Genomic DNA, 19,597 nt, shown 5'->3' with positions numbered 1-19,597 from the left:
AAGTCCAACTAGGCATTTCTGGGAGGAGTGGCTGATACACCAGAAGCCTGTGCTGCCATTCAGAAGGACCTCGACAGGCTGGAGAGCTGGGCGGAGAAGAACCTCCTGAAGTTCAACAAAGGCAAGTGCAAGGGCCTGCACCTAGGGAGAAATAATGCCATGCAGCAGTACAGGCTGGGGGTTGACCTGCTGGGAAGCAGCTCTGCCGAGAAGGACCTGGGAGTGCTGGTGGACAATAAGTTAAGCACGAGCCAGCAGTGTGGCCTTGTGGCCAAGGAGGCCAATGGTCTCCTGGGGTGCATTAGGCAGAGTGTTGCCAGCAGGTCGAGGGAGGTGATCTGCCCTTCTACTCAGCCCTGGGGAGGCCTCACCTGGAGTACTGGGTCCAGTTCTGGACTCCCCAGTACAAGAGAGACATGGAGCTCTTGGAGCATGTCCAGCAAAGGGCTACTAAAACAATTAAGGGATTGGAACATCTCTCATATCAGGAAAGGCTGAGGGAGTTGGGCCTGTTCAGCCTGGAGAAGAGAAGACCGAGGGGGGTGGGATTTGATCAATGCGTATCAGAGGGGAGGGAGGGTGTCAAGAGAATGGGGCCAGACTCTTCTCAGTGGTGCCCACTGACAGGACGGGAGGCAACGGGCACAAACTGAAACACAGGAAATTCCGTCCGAACATGAGGAAAAACTTTACTGAGAGGGTGATGGAGCACTGGAGCAGGTCGCTCAGAGAGGTAGTGGAGTCTCCCTCCCTAGAGATATTCAAAAGCCATCTGGACACAATCCTGGGCAACGTGCTCTTGGTGAGAGCAGGGAATTGGACGAGATGATCTCCAGAGGTCCCTTCCAACCTCAACCATTCTGTGATTCAGTGATCTGTATCCATCAGTGCTTTGTGGTGCTATGCTAGGTGTGCGAGAAACAGCATTTCCATTCCTTGATCTGAGGAACAGTGTCCTATGCCAGCTGGGAGAATCACCATTCTTCCTATTAGACAACTAACTTCAGAAGAGAGCCCAAGTTTGCTCTCTAGGCTCCCTCTGCTGAGGGTGGAAAGAGAACAACACCTCCAGAGAAGTATTTATCTCAGTTCTGAGATATGGCTCAAAGAGCAGCTGACCTGACCTAAGAGTCAATCTCACCCTGCCAAAAGGGGCACTTCTCCTCTGCCCTCATCCTCCCTAGGACCATCCGCAGCTGTAACACCTCACCTCTCCCTTCCTTGCTCTGTTTCTGGCACACATTGGTGAATCACTTCAGCTTGTTACCCCTGGCAAGAATTAATCTTGTGAAAGAGAATGGACAGTTTTCTTCCAGGCTGGTGAGCCTAAATGAATCACTAGGCAGAGATAGCAGAGCTAGCACAAGGGAGGAAAACAGAACCGCCTGCATTCAGGGACAGGGGTGCAGCTGATCTAACTGTAGATCTGCTCTGCATAACTTGCACCTTGCTCGGAGAGGCAAAGCACCTCTCCAGCTCTCCATAATGTGGTGAGCATTTAGATGACCAGCTCAGGTTTTTCAGTGAGGAAGAACTGATCCTCTGAACTTCCTACTGTCCCAATCCAGCTCTGTTGAAATCTACAGCCTTGTGCTACTGCACTTCTGTCCCATCACACAAACTGAACAAGGCCAGATCATGGGAGTACTTGGACAGCAAAAGCATAGGAAGTGTTCGGGTTTGCACTGCATTCCTGCTAAGCTGACCCTGTCTTTTAAAGGTACTAGTAAAGGGCTGTCTGAACTTTAGGCTAAAGGGCCTAGGATGAAGGAGAAAAACAGCACACGGTCATTGGGAAGTACATGGTCAGCCTGTGAAACCCTCTTCTGGGAAGGAGATTCCCCCTGAACTCTGCAAAGGGGTACTATCACTGCACACACTCCTTCCCTCTTTGCTTCACAAGATGTCCAGTACCTTCCCCTTCCTTACTCCAAACAAGGCAAAGGAGATTAGGAGTTCGGTGACATACGGAAACGTTTGTGTGTCAGTAGCATGCTAGAGACACTTAGGCAGTCTAACCCTAAAGGAGCATGTGTTTCCAGCCCTCTGATTTCCACTTCCAGCTGCTGCAGTTTGCTCATAAGATCACAGTTCCCAGGAGCCAGGGGTACATGGGAGAACAAGAGGGAGGCAGGGCACCACAGGACTGGAACAGCACAGGCCAGCCTTTTTTTTGGCAGGCTTCTCTGCTCCTCCCCTTTCTGATCCTTGCTCCCCCATCAGCTTTTCTCCCCAAGTCCTGCAGCACTGCCTCTACCTTCTCCTACCCTCTCAGCACCATCCCATTGAAAGTTAAGGCAAGGTAAGAGGCAACATCAAAAAGGATCATCCCCTCTCCATGTCTCACTTGTAGCAAGAATGTGCCTCACCAGCTGGGATCTGCTTCTCTAGATAACAATCCCTGCCAAGTAACTTCCTGATCCTTCTCCTGGTGCCTTTTATCAAGCAACTCCTCCTCTTCCAAACTCTCCCAGGACTGGCTAAGATACAACAACATGATTCTGCAGTCGGTTCCCAACCCTTAGGACTGGTACTAACAAACCACAGACGACAATCACATCCTGCGCCGAGCCTCTTCCTTGCCAAAAAAGGTGCGTGTGCGGGGGGCTTTTTTATAGTCTTGCTTTTGTGTACAGTGTGATAGCTAACACATGTAAGAGCTGGGAAAAGACAAAACGCAGTCCATGTTTAGTGTGCTACAGGGAGGAGAGGTCTCCACTCTACCCATCACCTCGCTGTGGATATGACCTGTTCTAGTTAACAGCAATAAAAGCTGCCTGTGCCTTTCTACCCTCCTCCCCACAACAGCTTGCTCACACATACATAAGTACGTCACATACGGTGCTGTAAACCATACCCCTCAGCTCTTTTGGCAGCAAGGATGCAACTCAGATCTGCATCCTTCCTGGAACCCAACCTGTGTGGAAGCACTACAGGGAGCACACCTCTCTTTTGAACTGCTGCTGCACAAGGGTAAACCCACCTGTCTTTTCTTACTACCCCACAACTCCAGGGCAGATCCCAGCCCAAAACCTTCTTCAGTTTCTTTAGGTTCCTGGAATTTCCACAGGGATTCAGAGTCCCCGGACAGCCAGTTCACACTGTTTACCACCAGTATTGTTTCTACAGCAACAGTGACACAGACGCACAAAACAAGGCCCTGCAGAGCCAGAAGAGAGAGAAATCTGGTCAAATGGACTCATCTCTTCTTCCTCATGACCGATTCAGTCCCCAGTTTTGTCTGAACCACCTCAAGTGCAGACACAGAGCAACAAGCAACTCCTGTGGACAGCTATTCATCTTTGTCACCTGATTCACAGGGAGAAGAGGTGAGGAGGGAGAGTTGTCACACACAGAAATCTTATGAGTCCATCCTACCCCTTCAGGTCTTTCCAACTTAAGCTGCAGACTGTATAAGCAGAGCTCTTTTAGCATCAGTAATCCACAGCTGTTCAAGCTCATTGTCATTATGACACCCTGGAGCCTTTGGTTTCCCCATCAGACCAGCAGGGACAGTGATGGGAGAACCCATGCATTCTCCAAGGGAAAATTAGCCATTGTGGTCCAACTGTTCGCATGTAGACCCTCCAGCTGGGTCTGGGTCGCATGGCAGAGAGCACTTCCTTACTGCCCGAGACACAGCAGGGAGATGGCAGAGCATTTGCTCCTAGACCTGCTACTTGTCAACACTGAAGGGACCTGAGAGGTCACCGAGTTAGTGAGAGAGTAGGAAGAACATACTCCTCCTCCTTGGCCCTCAAAAATCAGATGTCATTAGTGTCCCTCCCAGGGAAGGTATGCAGCTACCTGAAGCTGGACAGCACTAGTACAAGGAGTCGAGATGACCAAGGAACAGGGAAGAAGAACTCAAAGTGCCCTATGGCACCCAAGAGGCTAACACCCTGCCCTAAGCCCTCCAAAAAAGGAACCAAGCCTAGATTAGCACGAGTACTTACAGAGTAGAGTTCAGCTTGTACCTCAGCTACAAGGCACAAGTTAATCACAATATTGGTTTCAGGTTTTTTTTTTTTTTTAAATTATTGACAGGCTTTTTGATAATGCATTTGTACAAGTGCAATTGCAGATACTTTCTTAGCTTCAGCTAAACAGTCATGTCCCATTTCTCAAATAGGGGCACGTGGCTTATCTGTTCTTCCCCCTTCCCTCCCAGCAGATCACTCTCTGCACAGGTTTCTGTCTGATCCCCCCACCGCAAGAATAACTAACCTAAATCAAGATCCCAACAAGATACCAGGTTCTCTGAGCGGACTAGAAACATTCGTGATTCTGAGAGGTGCTCCCCACCCTTCTTGCCTCTTAGTGCTTTCGACAGCTAGTGCCTTCGATACCTAATTACAGACCCTGACATTCAACTGTGGGCTTTGTTCCTCCACTTTGCTCTTTTGCTTTTCCCAAGACCACCAGACAGGATCCCTTTCTGTTCTCATCTTCCTCCCAACCAGGACCACAAACAGGCAGGATATCCAATGAGGTAGATCTGCTCAGCTATGACGACTCTTGCTCTCTCTGAGCACACAGGTACATATTTTAGTGCAGCTGTCCCCTACTAACTCCTGGCACAGGACCACAGTGCAGGTGTGCTGTCCACTGCCACAACCAGGCAATGAAGCTCAGCAACTGCCATATTAGTGTGATATGCCATGTTCCTCCCTACCCTTTACCTCTTCCACTTGCCCAGAGATGACCAGGTCTGGTCATCCCAGTGCCATCCCAGGCTTTAACTTCTTCAAACCCAAATAAAACCAGACCAGACACTGTGTAAGAAAGCCTGTAAACTAAGAAGTCAACCCTGGCAGCAAAATGGGCTTTCCAGAGTTCAGGCTACCCATTTCCCTCTCTGGAATCAGCAAAATTCTTCAGTCACCAACAGCACCAGGCAGCTCACCCTGAAGATTGTGAAAATGTATGAGGGGAAGCATTTGCCTGAGGATAGTGTTGGCACACCCACTCATTTCTTCACTTTGAGCACACCACCACCGCCCCCGTTTCTCCCAGAAAATCACCTGGTAAACTGAAGACCCCTGCCTAGGTGGCACTTGACATAATTATCCAACAACAAAGTGGCAGTAGGGACTGATCTCCTAACTTGTTAGCACCACCTCCAACTAGGATAACTCCATAAAAACCTATGCCTGCTCATTAACAAGAGACACAATGAAACATGAAGTTTTGTCTAGTAACTCACAAGCAACTGCAAGTGCTCCTCTGCTGTCTGGTTGATAGCTCAGCCAGCACTGCAGCTTCCAGGTCACATTAAAGGACAGCTAGGCTTGGGACAGTAAGAAATCAGCAAAGATATTTACCTCCTGCATTCCTCCCCGCTGACAAGAAACATAATCCAGTCCATTTTGGGGGATGTATTCTCCCTGGGACCAGAAGAGTGCTGCATCTTTCAGGCTCCACATGTTCGCAGGGACTTATAAAGCTTCCCAAGAATAACCTTTGGTAACTATTAGCTTCCACCAAAGAGCAAATCTCCCCCTTCCCAGCCCCTGCAGCTGCCCAAATCAAATCTGACCAGAGTCCCTAAATTATTTAGAGATTAATCACCACACCTGGGTCATTTGGAAAGACTCATTTGTGGTGTCTCCAGTTTGAGGCAAAGGAGTGCAGGAGAGATTAATTACCCTACTCACACAGGTCCTGTCTAGACTAGGAAATTGAGGTGTATCCAGCAGATGAGGTTATGGCACCAGATGAGCAACATTTGGCCAGACAAGGTCTGCTGGAAAGCCCAAAGTGAAACAAGTTCTTAGTCCTTTCAGGCAACATGAAGAAGCACTGTTTGACAGGGTAAGTAATTGCCAGTGTCCAATTTCAAGAGTGTGTGTGTGTGTGAGTGATACAACTACCTAGATTCTCACCCCAGTGCACGTGGCTCCTCCCATGCTTTGGTACCTCTAGCTGCCCACACTGGGATTCCCGCCCCAGCACATCCGTACAAGTCCAGAGTCACTGGGACCAGCCCTGGAAAAGCCAGTATCAAGCAGGACTGGCCTCTGAAGACCAGTAAAGATGACAAGCACTAGCCAGAGCAAAGGATTACTACTTGCTAGTCGGCAGCGTTACGAGGACACAAACAACAAGCCCGGCTGAACCGGATAGGAAAGCATTACTCCCTTGCATCCCACTGTTGGGATAGCATGAACCTCTGAAGATAGAGCAAGGTCAGCCACCTGACCAACACAGGAGAGGGCAGGCAGCCTGCATTCTCCTCTCCCCATCTTTCCAGACATGGGCAGCATCCCACCAGCCTGCAGCCTGTTACCTCCTGGCCTTCCCTGCACAGCTTTGACGCCATTTCTCTCCTTGGTCACGTGAGGATAAGGGCTAGAACTTTGTCATGCTTCTGTCACATGAACACCAACATGCATGAGCCTTCCTGGCTTGTCTCCTGCTGTTTGACAGGACTGCTCATCACCCCATCCTGCAGGGAGAGTTTGGCACTGCTGATACAGATGACTTGGAAACCACAAAACTGGAGCCCCTGTGACTCTGGGCACTGGTCAGTGCTAGCCTTGCTGCTCCTCGAGCAGGTGCAGTACACATCTGAGCATGTTTGTAGCAGTGCATACCACAGTACACACTGCTGCAAGAGAAAGCTTCTCCACGCTCCCAGAGTCTCATCCCTCAGCTGATGACTCCACATACCATAAAGCTCACCTGAACTCTTGCCTGAGGAATAGTGTGGACACCAACATGTAGGGGCAGGTTTGCTAACCCTGCTGTTTACAGAAGGGGCCTCAGTTTTTGGCTGGTGGGGATAAGCCTCCTCTCAAATTTCACATAAGGATTTGATCAGAGGGCAGGGCAGGCCAGTGCAAAGACTGGACATAGACTGCCCTAAGCAAAGGGAGAGATAGTATTTCACTCTGCGTTTCCCTGCCTCCCCTCCCAATACTCCTGAGCATCCAGAGCCTTTATGCTGGGTGAAACTCATACTAAAAAGGCTCGTTTCCCTTCAGGGGGGTGGCACAACCTCCAACAGCTGTAACAGGGGTGCCACTGTGCCCAGCCAGGGATGGTCACTCTCTGCCTCCACACCCCAACACCTCAGCAGAGGAGCTGCAGCAGAGCCCCAGCCTGCCTGGCACAGGCCCATCGAGGGTGTGGCTCCGCCATCCCACCTCTCTAGCAGCAGAGCCAGTTTAAGAGGTTCCTACCCCACCCTGTCTCCCCATCTTGCCACCTCTTCACTCTTGTCAGGTTTGCTGGTGGGGCAGCTCTTCCACTAATCCAGCACAGAAAACAATTTGAACTAGGTGTCCCCCTGCCAGCTTTCGTCTAGGGTATGATCCACAATCCTCTGGAAGCAGCACTTGTCTCAGGGGCATCAGCTCCTGAGGCAACTACAGAGGGAGGGAACTTTTAAACCAGCTCTGCCACACAGACAGATTCCAAACTGGAATCGCACCCTGAGATAAAGCCTGCTGACTTGACAGCATCAGAGAGACCACAATCTGCAGGTTTTCTCCTTAAGGTAAATACACTCACCTGCTATGCTTCCCCCACCAAGCCATTCTGAAGTGATCCAGCACTGTTGCCCTTCATTCCCTGCCCTGAGTGGTGCTGTAATCTTTCAGTAACAACAATTCAGTGATGAGCTAATCCCAACTCTCGACTCATGGAGTACGCTAGTCTTAACTCACAATATAGGCCTCACAGAATTAGCCCCGGTGGAGACAGAAGGTGAGATTTCTTGACGCTTCCAATAGCCAACACACCCATCATTTGGGGAAAACCAACTCAGTCCTGCATCTATGCTAAGGGCACTGGTTGTCAGCAAACAGCCTGTGGTTCAAAGGAGGAATTTTTTGCTTGTGCTTCTTGGGAGTCTGCCCCCTGCCGCAATAAGATGTTCCCACTGATATGAGACATGCCAAGGCCAAAAGCAGCATAGTCTCCCCTCTCATCCTGAAATCCACTGGCCAGCACCAACATTCCTGTACTACCAGCAGTCTCTCAGAGAGCCTTTATGACTATACTACTGGCTTATCTAGGGAAGCGGGAGGGTTGGTCTGAGCAGACAGAAAAAAAACAACCCAGCACCCTACCAATGGAAAGAGATTCCCAGCTTGGCAGTACTGCAATGTGGCTCTAAAACACACACATCGGATACTAATTTAGAGGGCAGCAATATGTTTAGCTGGAGATTCATTCATCTGGAGGTAGAGAGCCAGCTTCAAGAACTCCCTTGCAGAAGAACAAAAGTGCCAGTAAGATAACAGCCAAGTCTGAGAAATCACTCCTCAGCTTCATGAATTCACATAGTTCTGGATGGGTAAATTGGCTTCATGTGTGGTGATCACTAGAGGAAACGAGAAATCAGTCAATGCTGTTACCAGAAGGCACGAACACCTCAACTCAAAGGAGCCATGCACATCATTAGAAAATGTTACGTCAAACCACCCTTCTGACAGCCTAGAGATGTACTGGTAAGTCTATCTAACGGCTCCCAAGCACCACTAGGTGATTCCTTCCCTGCTACCCCTCCTCACACTCAAGGACCTGACACGCATCTAGCCTTACCAGAAGGCTAGTGACATACAACATACAACAGTTTCTCCTTAGTGTCTCAAATCAGCTCACAGAGAGCCTGGAGAATATCACAGTTGGTGTAAGGGAGAAGACATACTCTGTGAGAAGACAGTCTGGACAGCCTGAACCAGGCAGGGTATCTGAGCACTGCAGTACCAGATCAACTGAACTTCTTCCCCCAGGACTGTTAATCCTTAGCCAGAGCTGCTCACGTTGCCACTCCTGCCTTTAAGGAGTTCAGGTTCCAGGTGCCAGTATGTCCTTGGTGTCTCTGCAGGGAGCTGGACAGACTGTTGTGACATGGGCTGAGTGAAACCACCAAGTGACAGCTAACAAACTTCCAAGTCAGAGAGAGGGACCATTACATTACCATTACAGCGCCAGGGGCTGGACTGTCACCCAGGCATCAGAATACAACAGAGCATTTCAAATCCTTGATTAAGGGCTTATAAACCTGCATCCATGGCTTATAAAGCCAGTACTTCAAACCAGTCTCTGAAGTTTTGCAGTAACATATACACAGGCTTAGTAGAAGACTATCCCACAGCATCTGATGAGTCCCATCCTCCATTACTCACGGAGCAGGGAGACACAGCTCAACCTTTATGTGGGGAACACAGATGTCCCCTTTCCATTGCCATGTGCGCTCTCCCCTGCTTAAGCAGCATTGCCCATAGGCTGTCTTCCCCTACTCATGTTGGCCTCCCAGAATTTGCCGGCACACAGCTTTTTCCCTGGTTTAATCGCTTCAGATGGAAGTGAGACACCCTTAACGCTGATAACATTGTGTCCAGACGAACTCAGCCAGACCTCTATCACCTCGGGAGTCACGGATGTATGGTTTGAACTGAGAAGCAAGCGCAGTTAGAGCTGTGTGACCCATCTAATGTGAATATCATTATACTGTAGAGAAATGTGTGAACCGGCAGAGAACACTTGTAGGAGCGCAATTACATCCAAAGCAGAGGTGAATTTCCCATTACAACCCAGATCCTTAACCAATACTGACAAATCCATTTAAAAAACATTCATAGATCAGATCTTTGCTGAACCAATGCAAGGTAAGTGCAATGCTCAGGACACAGCAAAATAAACAAGCAAAAAAAACTTGAGACTTGCTCTACATCCTGACTGGTTTTAAGGCCAGGATTACATACCAGGAAGACTCTGCTGGTGTATTTTTTTAAATATATATATATATTCTTTTGCTAACACACCCACACTGATGGCCAGTTACGCACAAGGGAAACTGCCACAGCAGCAGAAACATATACTATACTACCAACTACCTGTTTCTCTACCCTAAAATGTAGTCATATTAAAACCTTCCCCTAAAAAACAAACAAACAAACAAACAAAGAAAAACCCCAATGCATCTGTGGGAGTAGGATATTCAAATAAATCATAATCAGATCATTTCACCTTCCTGGATAATTCACCTATGATACCTTGTTCTGCAAGGGCTGGAAACACTAAGGGAACAGCTCACCAAACCTCAGCAGGATGAACTGTTGCGAGCACATATCTGAAAAACCACTCTTCTAAAGGTCCATCAACAATGGAGCTCCACTGACACAATGAGACAGGTTAACAGGTTGGCAGTTCCCAGGAAGAGTGAAGCAGGAGGCATGAACTAAGCCTCACCTACCACACAACAGTCATCCCTCTTCCTCTGGGCTGCAGGCCAGCAGGGACACAACACCACACATGAGGCCAAAGAAGCCTAGGTGAGCTGCATCCTCTGCTTGCTACCCATGTGCCTTTCCAAGCCCCTTAAGCATGCAGCTCATCAGTGTGTAGCCATTTATCCAGCTTAGCATATTATGCTGGAGTTAAGGCCACCTATGCTAGGACAGCAACTCCTCCCACTAATTTTTATTTATGAGAGCATTTTTAAACTGCTAGGCGTCCTGGTCAGTAGTTCCATTCAACTGCACAGCCTTGTCTCTGTCCAGCCATTCTGAGTTACTTCAGCAGGGCCACAGCATAGATAAGGTCATAGTCTAACTAGAACTTGAAGTTAGCATTGCCTCCAAAAGAAACTACCCTGATGCCCCAACCACTGGCTATAGAAATGGTTAGTTTCCAATCAAATCGACACCTTGAACTGTATGCTGCACAGTTGCAGGAACAAGCACATCAGGATGAGGGAGGAGGTGGGACTGCTGCTTTCAGCAGTCTGCTAAACCAAAGCATCCACCAAAGCACTTGGGGATCCCACAAGCCATCTTGAAGGGTCCAGACATACTGAACTTTTTTTTTGTTTAAAGAAATCTCTCCAAAAAGAAGAGATTAAAAACCATTCCAAATCAGAGTCACTTTGGTTTCCTGAAGCAGACTAAGAAGCCTGACTATCATCCAGTGTGACAATCCTGCCTGTGAAATGTAAATATGCAACAGATATGGAGAAACACCAGAAAAAGGAGCACAACCTTCAGTAAATCGGGGCTGTGGACCAACCACAGGCTACACAATATCTCTCCTCCACAGGAACTACTGCTTAATAACCACTTCTACTCTCGCTAGAGGATTTCTATCCCTAGGCCACCTACAAGGTGAGCGCTGGCTACAACTCCTCAGGACCTTTTCTATGGCAAGGTACAGAGCAGCAACAGAAGAGCAATAGGAACTGTTCACTCTCTAGGGCAAAGCTTAATGCAAAGAGTATCATGCTGCCTCACACCAAATGATTTCAGAGCATTAAAGGATAAGGATTTAACTATTACTGACAGCAGCTTGCAGGTGAGGGTACATTTACCACAGTGACTTAGAGATGAACCCCATCACAACCTCAACTATCACAATGCTGACACCCAGCCTTCTCAGACAGTTTACAACTTCCTCAAAACAAAGAGGAATTGACCTGAGGAAAACATACCAGCTTCTACTGCTTCCCCAGTGGGAACACTGTCCTGCTCATAATTACCATGAATATCATCTCAGACACTCAGAGCAGCTGCTCCCAAACTTTTCACAGTTGTGGCCCAACTTCCAGACCGGCAGCTTTGAGCAACCCCTGAACATTAGCACAAACATCAAACAAGCCCAAGTTCCTGACAGAGCCTCATTAGGACCCTACTTTTGGAACAGCTCCCTCCAAAAGAAAATACCAGGAGAAGACACATGCACATGTGCACAAGCACAAGTTACATTTGAGCTTTAAGCTGAAGCTGGTTTTCTCAGATTTCGCAGCACGCTCACATCAAGTCCAGGCCAACATAATGTGCGCGCACACACACACACACACAGTGTATTTCAGCCTCTCTGCTTGTTACAAATACATGGAGAAAACCTGCTGTGCAAGAAGCAACACTGACACTCATTTTACATTTCTATCCAGCAGCTTCCCAATGCCTCTTATTCAGACTCAGCCCTCAACCCTCCACTTTTCAAGTTCAGTTGCCATGTGCTGGGCTGGTGCCTTCCATTCAGGCAAACTTTACTAAACAAACTGGAGCCACCAAGCCATCTGACTTACTGCCAGCTAAGTTTATACCTCTGGGCAGGCTGTAACTACCCACCTGAATGCTTTTTTTTTTTTTTTTTTTTTTTTTAAGGTTTTTAAACCTGTTGCTAGGAAAGCCTTTTCTTTCTTCAACTGAAACAACACTAAGAATTTGGTGGGTAAGGGCCAATACTGACCAGTCTTTGGCTGTAACGGATCCTTTCTTCCTCGGGTTCCATCTCCGACTCTTCTGAAGAGAGCGAGAAGGACACTCCAGGGCTGCTGTCTTCCTCCTCTTCCTCCTTTGAAATCAGAGGGAAATAGTGAAGCAGAGCACACAGACATGAGACTCCTACCACCCCTAGTCTCTCCACTCAGTTTGAAAATGGTGCAGGCAAAGAGTGGACGAGCCCACCTCAACTTTAACACTCCCATTCTAACTTTAGGCATGACCCAGGGTAAATGACTTTACCAGCTGTTCTGTAACACGACATTGAGCTGTAGGTCTCAGATCAGGAAAAGGCCTCCGCTCTGCACTACTTCTAGCACAAGTGGCAGTTAAGTTGGCCCACACAGGGGATATGAACCATGCAAACTGTGCACCTGCTGCAAAACATTTGATGGCAGTAGGGTAGCAGTCTGGTTTCGCTAGAGTACAAGATTATACGTTAAAGAATCAAGTTGTCTAAATGACAGGATTGCTGTTCTCTGGATTTCCTGTACCACGGTACTCGGAAGGAGTAGCTATACACATACAGAATGGTTCCTATGTACAGTGAAGACATATGGGATCTCTCCTACATACAGCGTTTCAACATAGTTGCAGGTAGAGGATTAACTTCTGTTTGGAGAGGACCTAAGTTCTCAGACCTCAAAATCTGCCACCTTGTGACACCACTACACTAGCACGGGAAAACCTCCCAAGGTGTCGGATGGCATCTAAACTTTTTTTTTTTTTTTAAAAAGGGAACAGAAAGAAACCAAAGCCTAGATATATTGCAGCTCTTAATCCCCACAACGTTGCCTATGCCAGAGTTTCAGGGAAGGAACCTGCCACCCCGTGTAGCATTACAGAACCGCTACGGTAGTGTGGAGAGAAATTATTTTACCCCGAACTCTTCCCTGCTCCTCCAAGCAAGGTTTGACAGCACAGTAGTTCACGGCCCACTAACGCTTCCCCCCAGCTCCCACTGCCAGTAACAGGAAGGACCCGGCTTTGCAGTTCAGCTAACACAGTTTCACTACACTGACTGAACTCTGTTTGTAAACACCCGGACAACCAAAGCGCAACACAGCCGCTCAAGACAACCAGCTCACGACACATGGCCAACCTCACCTGCCAGCCGGGCTCACCACCCCGCCGCCTGCGGCCGGTCCCAAAGGCGACCCCGCAGCCCCGGCCGTGCCCCCAGACCCCCTCCCAGGGCAGGGGGCGGCTGCCCGAGCCCGGCCGAGGCGCAGGGCAGAACAAAGCGGCAGCACAGAGGCGCTCGGCACGTCAGTGCCCGGGTAGCTGTCACCCGGCCCCGGGGAGCCCTCCCCGCGCTGCCGCCGCGGGAAGGGGGCTCGGGCCGGCCCGACCCGACCCGACCCGCCGCCCGCCCTCCCGGGGAGCCCCGGGCAGAGGGGGCGACCCGCCCGCTCCCTCCCCACCGGGCCCCCGGGGGCGACAGCCGGCTCCCGCTGGGCCGCGCCGCCCCTCTGGGGGGACTTGCGGAAACTTGCGGGCGGGGGCAGCGGGCCGGGCACCGGGGTCCCCCCGCCGCCGCCGCCGCGCCCCGAGCGAGAAGCTCACCAGGTCTCTCCTGCGCCTTTGTCCTCTTCTAGCGCCGAGGCGGGGGAAGAAACAGAAGAGACGGAGGAGGAACCCCCAAGTCAGGCAGCGATCGCGCCCCGGCCCCGGCCCCGGCCCAGGGCCCGGCCCGGCCGCGCCGCCCCCCGCGCCCCCGGCCCCGCCGCCCCCCGCAGCCGCCGGCGCGGCGGGCAGCGGCGAGCGGGCGCTGACAGCCCCGCCGGCCGCCCCGCGCCGCCGCTCCGCTCGCCCCGCGGGCCCCGCTCCCCGGCCCGGCGGCACGTCCCGCCGCCGCCGCCGCCGCCGTGCCCCGCGCCGCCAGGCGCCCCGCGGCCGGGCCGCCGCCGCCGCCGCCCGCCGCGCGCCTCCGCCGCCTCGCCGCCCGCCCGCTGCCGGCCCCGCCGCCCCCCCGGCCGGGACACCGTTCCTCTCCTCACACAGGAGCCGCCGCCGCCATTTTGAACCCGTCAGAGTCTCACATACACACTGACTCGGCCGCCGCACTGCGCCTGCGCCGCCCGCAACCTCCCCTGACCCCCCCGCCTCCCTCGAGCCGCGGGCCGCGCATGCGCGGTCGCCCCCCCAACGCCCCCGCCCCCGCCCCCGACGCCGGGCACGGCGCGGGCGCGCGCGCACAGCACGCACGTCGGCGGGCCCCGCCCCGCCCCGCCCCGCCCCGCCCCGCCCCGCCGGAGCGGAAGCGCACGCGCATGCGCCAGGCCGAGCACACACGCCCGAAGGACGCGGGACGGGCCACGCCCCCCGCTCTGGCCGCGCCCCCGCAGGCCGCGCATGCGCCTGGGTCAGGGCCGCGGCCGTGTCGGGAGGGGTGGGGGGAACGCATGGAGAGACACGTGACCGCCCGTGAGTGCCGCGCCTGTGTGCACCTATGGAGACCTGTGCCCCTATAGAGACGTGCTGGCACCGGGGTGCACGTGAGTGCGCCCACCGGTTCGCCTATGTGCAGCCCTCTCTACATTTATAGAGACATAGAGGCAGGTGTGTATATACATACACCTGTGTATATATATGCATACATATATACACGCACACACCTGTATGCAGGAATGCACACCTTTATATACCTGTATGCATATCTGTACATTTGCAAACCTATACACACACACACACACATATACATATATGCACACCTGCATATCTGTAAAGGCACTCAAGTGCATCTACATATATACATGTATATACTTCTATATACAGGTGTACATGTATATACAGACATACAAATATGTCTTGGTACACATAGACCCACATGTAAACAAATACATATACATATGCACACCTACACACATATGCACTCATACATGAGTGTTTACAAATCTATACACATGCACACAAGGACATACATATATAGAGGCACATATACATACATGTATGCATACACTTTTGCATGTGCACAAAGGCACATCTATATACATAGCCATTCATATGCATACATATATGCATGCACATAGACCTAGAGGACACAGGCATGCACATGTCTATAACCCCATACACACATATAGATGCACACCTATAGTCACATGCACAGACACACGTATATACTCACCTGTATACAAAACACCCATATGTATACACACATGCACATGCGTGTATATAGCCATGAGCAGGGCACCCCCCCCCCAATCCCAGCCATGTGGGTGTTGGGGGTCTGCACAGGCCACCCTGGGGTGTTGGCTGCACCAGGTTTCCGGGCATGCACCGAGCTGGGGTAGTTCTCAGCTCCGCGGCGGGGTGGAGGGGCGGCGGTGGGAGCACGCAGAGGGGATGTCTCCATCGCCGTCCCTACGGGGGAGTGCAGTGACCACGCCATGCTGCTGGGTTACGTGCTTTAATAACGGAGCCGTGCAGTGAAACCCGGGCCCCTCGTTAGCCTGCCGCCCTCGTTAGCCTGCCAGCGGTGCTCGGGCTGCAGCAGAAAGGGAGCCATCCCTTTTGGCAAATCAGTCCTCTGCACCCAGACCTGCGGGGCGGGGCAGGGGGGATGCCTGGGCTCTCCTTGCGGAGCAGCTTCCTCGCATCTCGTGCGGGGCTCGCGCTGCACGGATGCCCCTGGGACGGTGCTGCTGGGGGACACGGAGCGAGCAGCTCCGGGCACGCCGGCTCTGGCGCTGGCCCGGAGAGACGCTGCTCCGAAGGGGGCAGGTGGGATTCTGCCGAGCGGTGGGATCCCCCCGCTGCGGGTGCTCGGGGAGCTCAGCAGAGCACACAGTCCCGCTTGGGTCGCCTCCGGCGCTGGGTCCTCCGCACGGTGCTGAGTGCGGCCTTGCAAGCTGCCACGAAGATGGCCGAGATGTTCTCCTGGTACTTGGCTGAGCACTCGAAGTAGAATGCTGCGTGGACCAGCCGGGCCATGGCCTCCCCCTGCACGGGGTGGAGGGGGCTGTGAGTCCCCCGCTGGCCTGGCCACCCTCCTGGGGGGAACCCCAGCTCTCCTGCGGGGTGCCCCACAAGGGCTCCTCAGCATGGGGCTGGGGGTCTCACCTGCTGGAAGGTGATGGGCTCCAGGCGGTCCTCATGGAGCCTATGCAGCACGGCCCGGTCCTTCCGCAGGTCGGTCTTGCAGCCCACCAGCACCACGGGGACACCCTTGCAGAAGTGGTTCACCTCCGGGCACCACTGCATGGGGCAGGAGAGGGGAAGCTGGATGTGGCTGGCATGGCACCATGGGGAAGGTGATGTGGGCCACCCCAGGCCCAAAAGGGAGGTGGCAGCCCCAGCTTGGTGCCACCTTCATAGAACCATGGAAGGGTTGAGGTGGGAAGGGACCTCTGGAGATCATCTAGCCCAATGCGCCTGCTCAAGCAGGGTCACCTAGAGCACGTTGCCCAGGATCCTTCGTAGATGGCTTTTGAACATCTCTAAGGATGGAGACAGCACAACCTCTCTGCGCAACCTGTTCCAGGGGTCGGTCGCCCTCACAGGAAAGAAGTTTTTCCTTCTATTCCCCTTTCCTCAGGGAGGACATGTGGGGCAGGAGCCAGTCCCCACCCTGGTGGTGGTGTTACCTTCGTTAGGATGTTGTCATAGCTGCTGGGGTTAGTGACATCAAAGCACATGAGGATAACATTGGCATCCAAGTAAGACAGTGGGCGAAGCCTGTCATAATCTTCCTGTCCTGCCAGGCAGAGCAGCACACCATTAAATACCAGTTCCCTACTGGACTGGGTCCCCATCCCAACCTGCATTTATTGGTCCAACCCAGCCTGAGGACCATGTCCTGTCCCTCCACCTTGGAGGGGGGTCCAGGGATGGACAGGGCAACTCTGTTTCCCCACAGTCCACACGGTGACGTCCTCTGGGGACGGGAGACTGGCCAGCTGTGGGTCAAAGCCCAGTCTCTTGTGGATCTGTACGTGAGGAGACAGAGCTCCCACAGCATGCAGTGTCATGTCTGTGGGACACCCCAAGTCCCAGAGGTGGCCTGGGGCTGGGGGACCATCCGGTGCCCCTGCTGGGCATGACTGCCTGCCCTATCCCCTCCTGTCCCCTCCTGTCCCACCTGCCGTGTCCCAGAGGTGGATCTTCACAGGCTTGCTGCCAACCTGGAAGGAGGCTGTGTACTTCTCGAACACTGTGGGGACGTAGACCTGGCAGGGCATGGGCGAGTGTGAGATGGTCCCAGGGAGCCGGAGAGCTCGGGCGCGCAAAGGGTGTCCTCGAAGAGGTGCCAGGTTGCTCCCATGCCTCCAGGACGGACACCCCGTGCTGGCCCCCGGGCATCAGAGAGCACGAGCGGCCTCCGACCCGAGCAAATGCCGGCCATCACCCTCTGGCACCTGCTGCCCAGCTGCGGTGGGTGCTTACCACCTGGCCAGGGCTGCCATCAGCCCCACAGCAGGAGCCCTCTGCTCAGCCCCGAACAGGGCCACCACTGGCCTAGGGCCTCCCCAAGCCGGGGGTGGGGACTCCCCCACCTCCCTGCATCCCACTGCTCTTCCTCAGGCTGCAAGTGGAGCCTCTGCTGGCGATGTCGGCGGGTTCCCTCGGCCTCCTCCCTTAAACCTCCTCCCTTAACCCTCTCTGGGCCCCCAGGGAGCTGTTCTCCAACCCTGGCAACTCTTTTGGGGGTGGGGAGAAAGACGCTGTGGGAGGGCTGGGGCTTGGGGGCTGCTCTGGGAAGTGGTGACCACCACCTCGGAGATGTGGCCTCAGAGGGGACCTGGTGGGGGGCGCAGGGTCTCATGGGGACCCGGAGGAGCAGAGGGTCCCTCTGCATGGGGGCTGAGATGTCCCAGGAGCAGAGTGCAGGGACACCCCCAGCCCTGGAGCTGCATGGGGGCAGCCGGGGGGGGGTCCTTACCTTGGGGAAGTCCCCTCTGGCAAAGACCATGAGCAGCGATGTCTTCCCACAGCCCCCGTCCCCGACGATGACAGCTTTGATCTCCGTCTCCTTGGCCTCGGCCGGGGGAGCCCGGGCCGGGCTGTGCCCCTTGGGCGCCTGCTGCATCGGGGGGCACCCGGCGAGGGGGTCCTGCTGCTCTCACGGGAGCACCCTTCCACGGGGCGGGTGTCTGTCCCAGCCTGTCCGGCTTCCTCGGGCCCCGTAGCCTCTGCCGGGGCTTGCTGGGAGATCCCTGGCTCAGGGACACAGGGCAGCGGGAGGCACCTGCTTCCGCCTGCTGCCCCGGCCCGGCGCTGGGTGCGGCCCCCACCTGCAGGCGTCCCACCCACCCACCCCACCCTGCGCTGCGCTGCTCTGCTGGGAAGTGCCGCTGGGGTGCCAGGATGCAGGGGCGCTGGGAGGAGCGGGGATGCGGGTGGAGGGGCTCATGGTGCGGGCTGCGGGGGACCGCTGCGCAGGCAAGGCAGGGCTCCTCTGGCACACGCACGTGCCCTTCTTGCACACGCCCAGGGCCCTCTCGCACGTGCGGGGGTCCCTGCCAGGTGTGCGTGGGTCTATCTTGCGTATGCATGGATCCCTCTTGCACATGCAGGCGTGCTCACGTGCACGGCTGACACCTCCTTGCACACATGTAATACTCAGGGTCCCTCTTGTACACATGCACATGCTTATACACAAAACACACACACACACACGCACGTGCACACACTTGCACGGCTCCCCCTCCTTGCACACATACACACGCATATACACAAACGCGCACACACACTAGCACAGCTCTCCGTGCAGCTTCCACGCTCCCTCCGCATGGTGAGCCCACCCGCCCCGTGGCTCCTGCCCCTCCAGCGATGCCTCTCGGTCTCCAGGGCCCCAGAGCGAGCCCGGGGCAATGGCACATCGTGGGGCTGACCTAGCCCTGGGCATGGGTGGGAGGACTGGTAGGGTGTGAGAAGGCACCGGTGAAGCCGAAATATCTGGCAGCTGCCAGTCAAGGGTGGTGCTGGAGTAGGTTGAGAATTTAGCCCTGGGAAAAGGCTCTCCATCCCTGAGCACCAGCTGATTTGGAGGGCATGAGACTTCACTGCAGCACGCTGGCACCCCTCAGAGCCCCCCAGATCGTGCCCCACACCAAGGACCTGATCCTGACTGCCACCCTTGGGGCATTCCCACGGTCACAGAGGTCTCCCGCTTACCCATGTCTCTGCTGCAATGTAGGGGGCCATCCCCAGATCCCCAACCCCTGCCCCTTGTCCAAGCCGGGCAACCCCCACGAATCCCAGCTTTTATTGCCCTGGAGCATCTGCATGAGGCAAAGTTCAGGGTGGCGGGAGGTGGTGGGGCCTGACTCACAGTGCGGTGCCACCTCTTCCTGTCACACCAGGTGACGTGCTGGGCAGCTCTGTCCTTAGCGCCCAGCCCGGTGGCGACCCAGCCAGCCTGG

The 19,597-nt window shown here is 53.9% G+C and overlaps 2 protein-coding genes across 4 annotated transcripts in view; both read right to left on the bottom strand.

Moving 5' to 3' along the window:
* The window catches only part of KDM2A (lysine demethylase 2A), a 54,250-nt gene extending 39,927 nt beyond the window's left edge, over window positions 1–14,323 (bottom strand). Inside the window, exons 1-3 of the mRNA XM_068944129.1 lie at window positions 14,234–14,323; window positions 13,800–13,827; window positions 12,202–12,306 (exon numbers count right to left, since the gene is read on the bottom strand). Of these exons, the coding sequence (XP_068800230.1) occupies window positions 12,202–12,306; window positions 13,800–13,827; window positions 14,234–14,253 (153 nt within the window). The 5' untranslated portion in view covers window positions 14,254–14,323. The remainder of the gene's footprint in view (window positions 1–12,201; window positions 12,307–13,799; window positions 13,828–14,233) is intronic.
* A 1,303-nt stretch (window positions 14,324–15,626) lies between these two features.
* On the bottom strand, window positions 15,627–19,408 carry RHOD (ras homolog family member D). 3 transcript variants are annotated; one of them, XM_068944126.1, is made up of 5 exons: window positions 19,350–19,408; window positions 18,115–18,388; window positions 16,820–16,929; window positions 16,296–16,430; window positions 15,627–16,175 (listed from the first exon to the last, which is right to left on the bottom strand). In XM_068944126.1, exons 1-5 carry the CDS (start codon window positions 19,377–19,379, stop codon window positions 16,008–16,010), a joined length of 717 nt encoding a protein of 238 aa, XP_068800227.1. In that variant the 5' UTR covers window positions 19,380–19,408; the 3' UTR covers window positions 15,627–16,007. The 3 variants fall into 3 exon arrangements, with proteins under 3 accessions (XP_068800227.1, XP_068800228.1, XP_068800229.1); XM_068944127.1 differs by lacking the exon at window positions 19,350–19,408 and adding an exon at window positions 17,314–17,401 and having other exon boundaries at window positions 18,115–18,455; XM_068944128.1 differs by lacking the exon at window positions 19,350–19,408 and having other exon boundaries at window positions 16,820–16,924; window positions 18,115–18,440.
* Window positions 19,409–19,597: the final 189 nt, after the last annotated feature.

Source organism: Struthio camelus, chromosome 5, assembly GCF_040807025.1.
Source record: "Struthio camelus isolate bStrCam1 chromosome 5, bStrCam1.hap1, whole genome shotgun sequence".
Taxonomy (NCBI): domain Eukaryota; kingdom Metazoa; phylum Chordata; class Aves; order Struthioniformes; family Struthionidae; genus Struthio; species Struthio camelus.
Note: the sequence above shows the minus strand (reverse complement) of the source record. Positions and strands in the feature narration are given on the sequence as shown.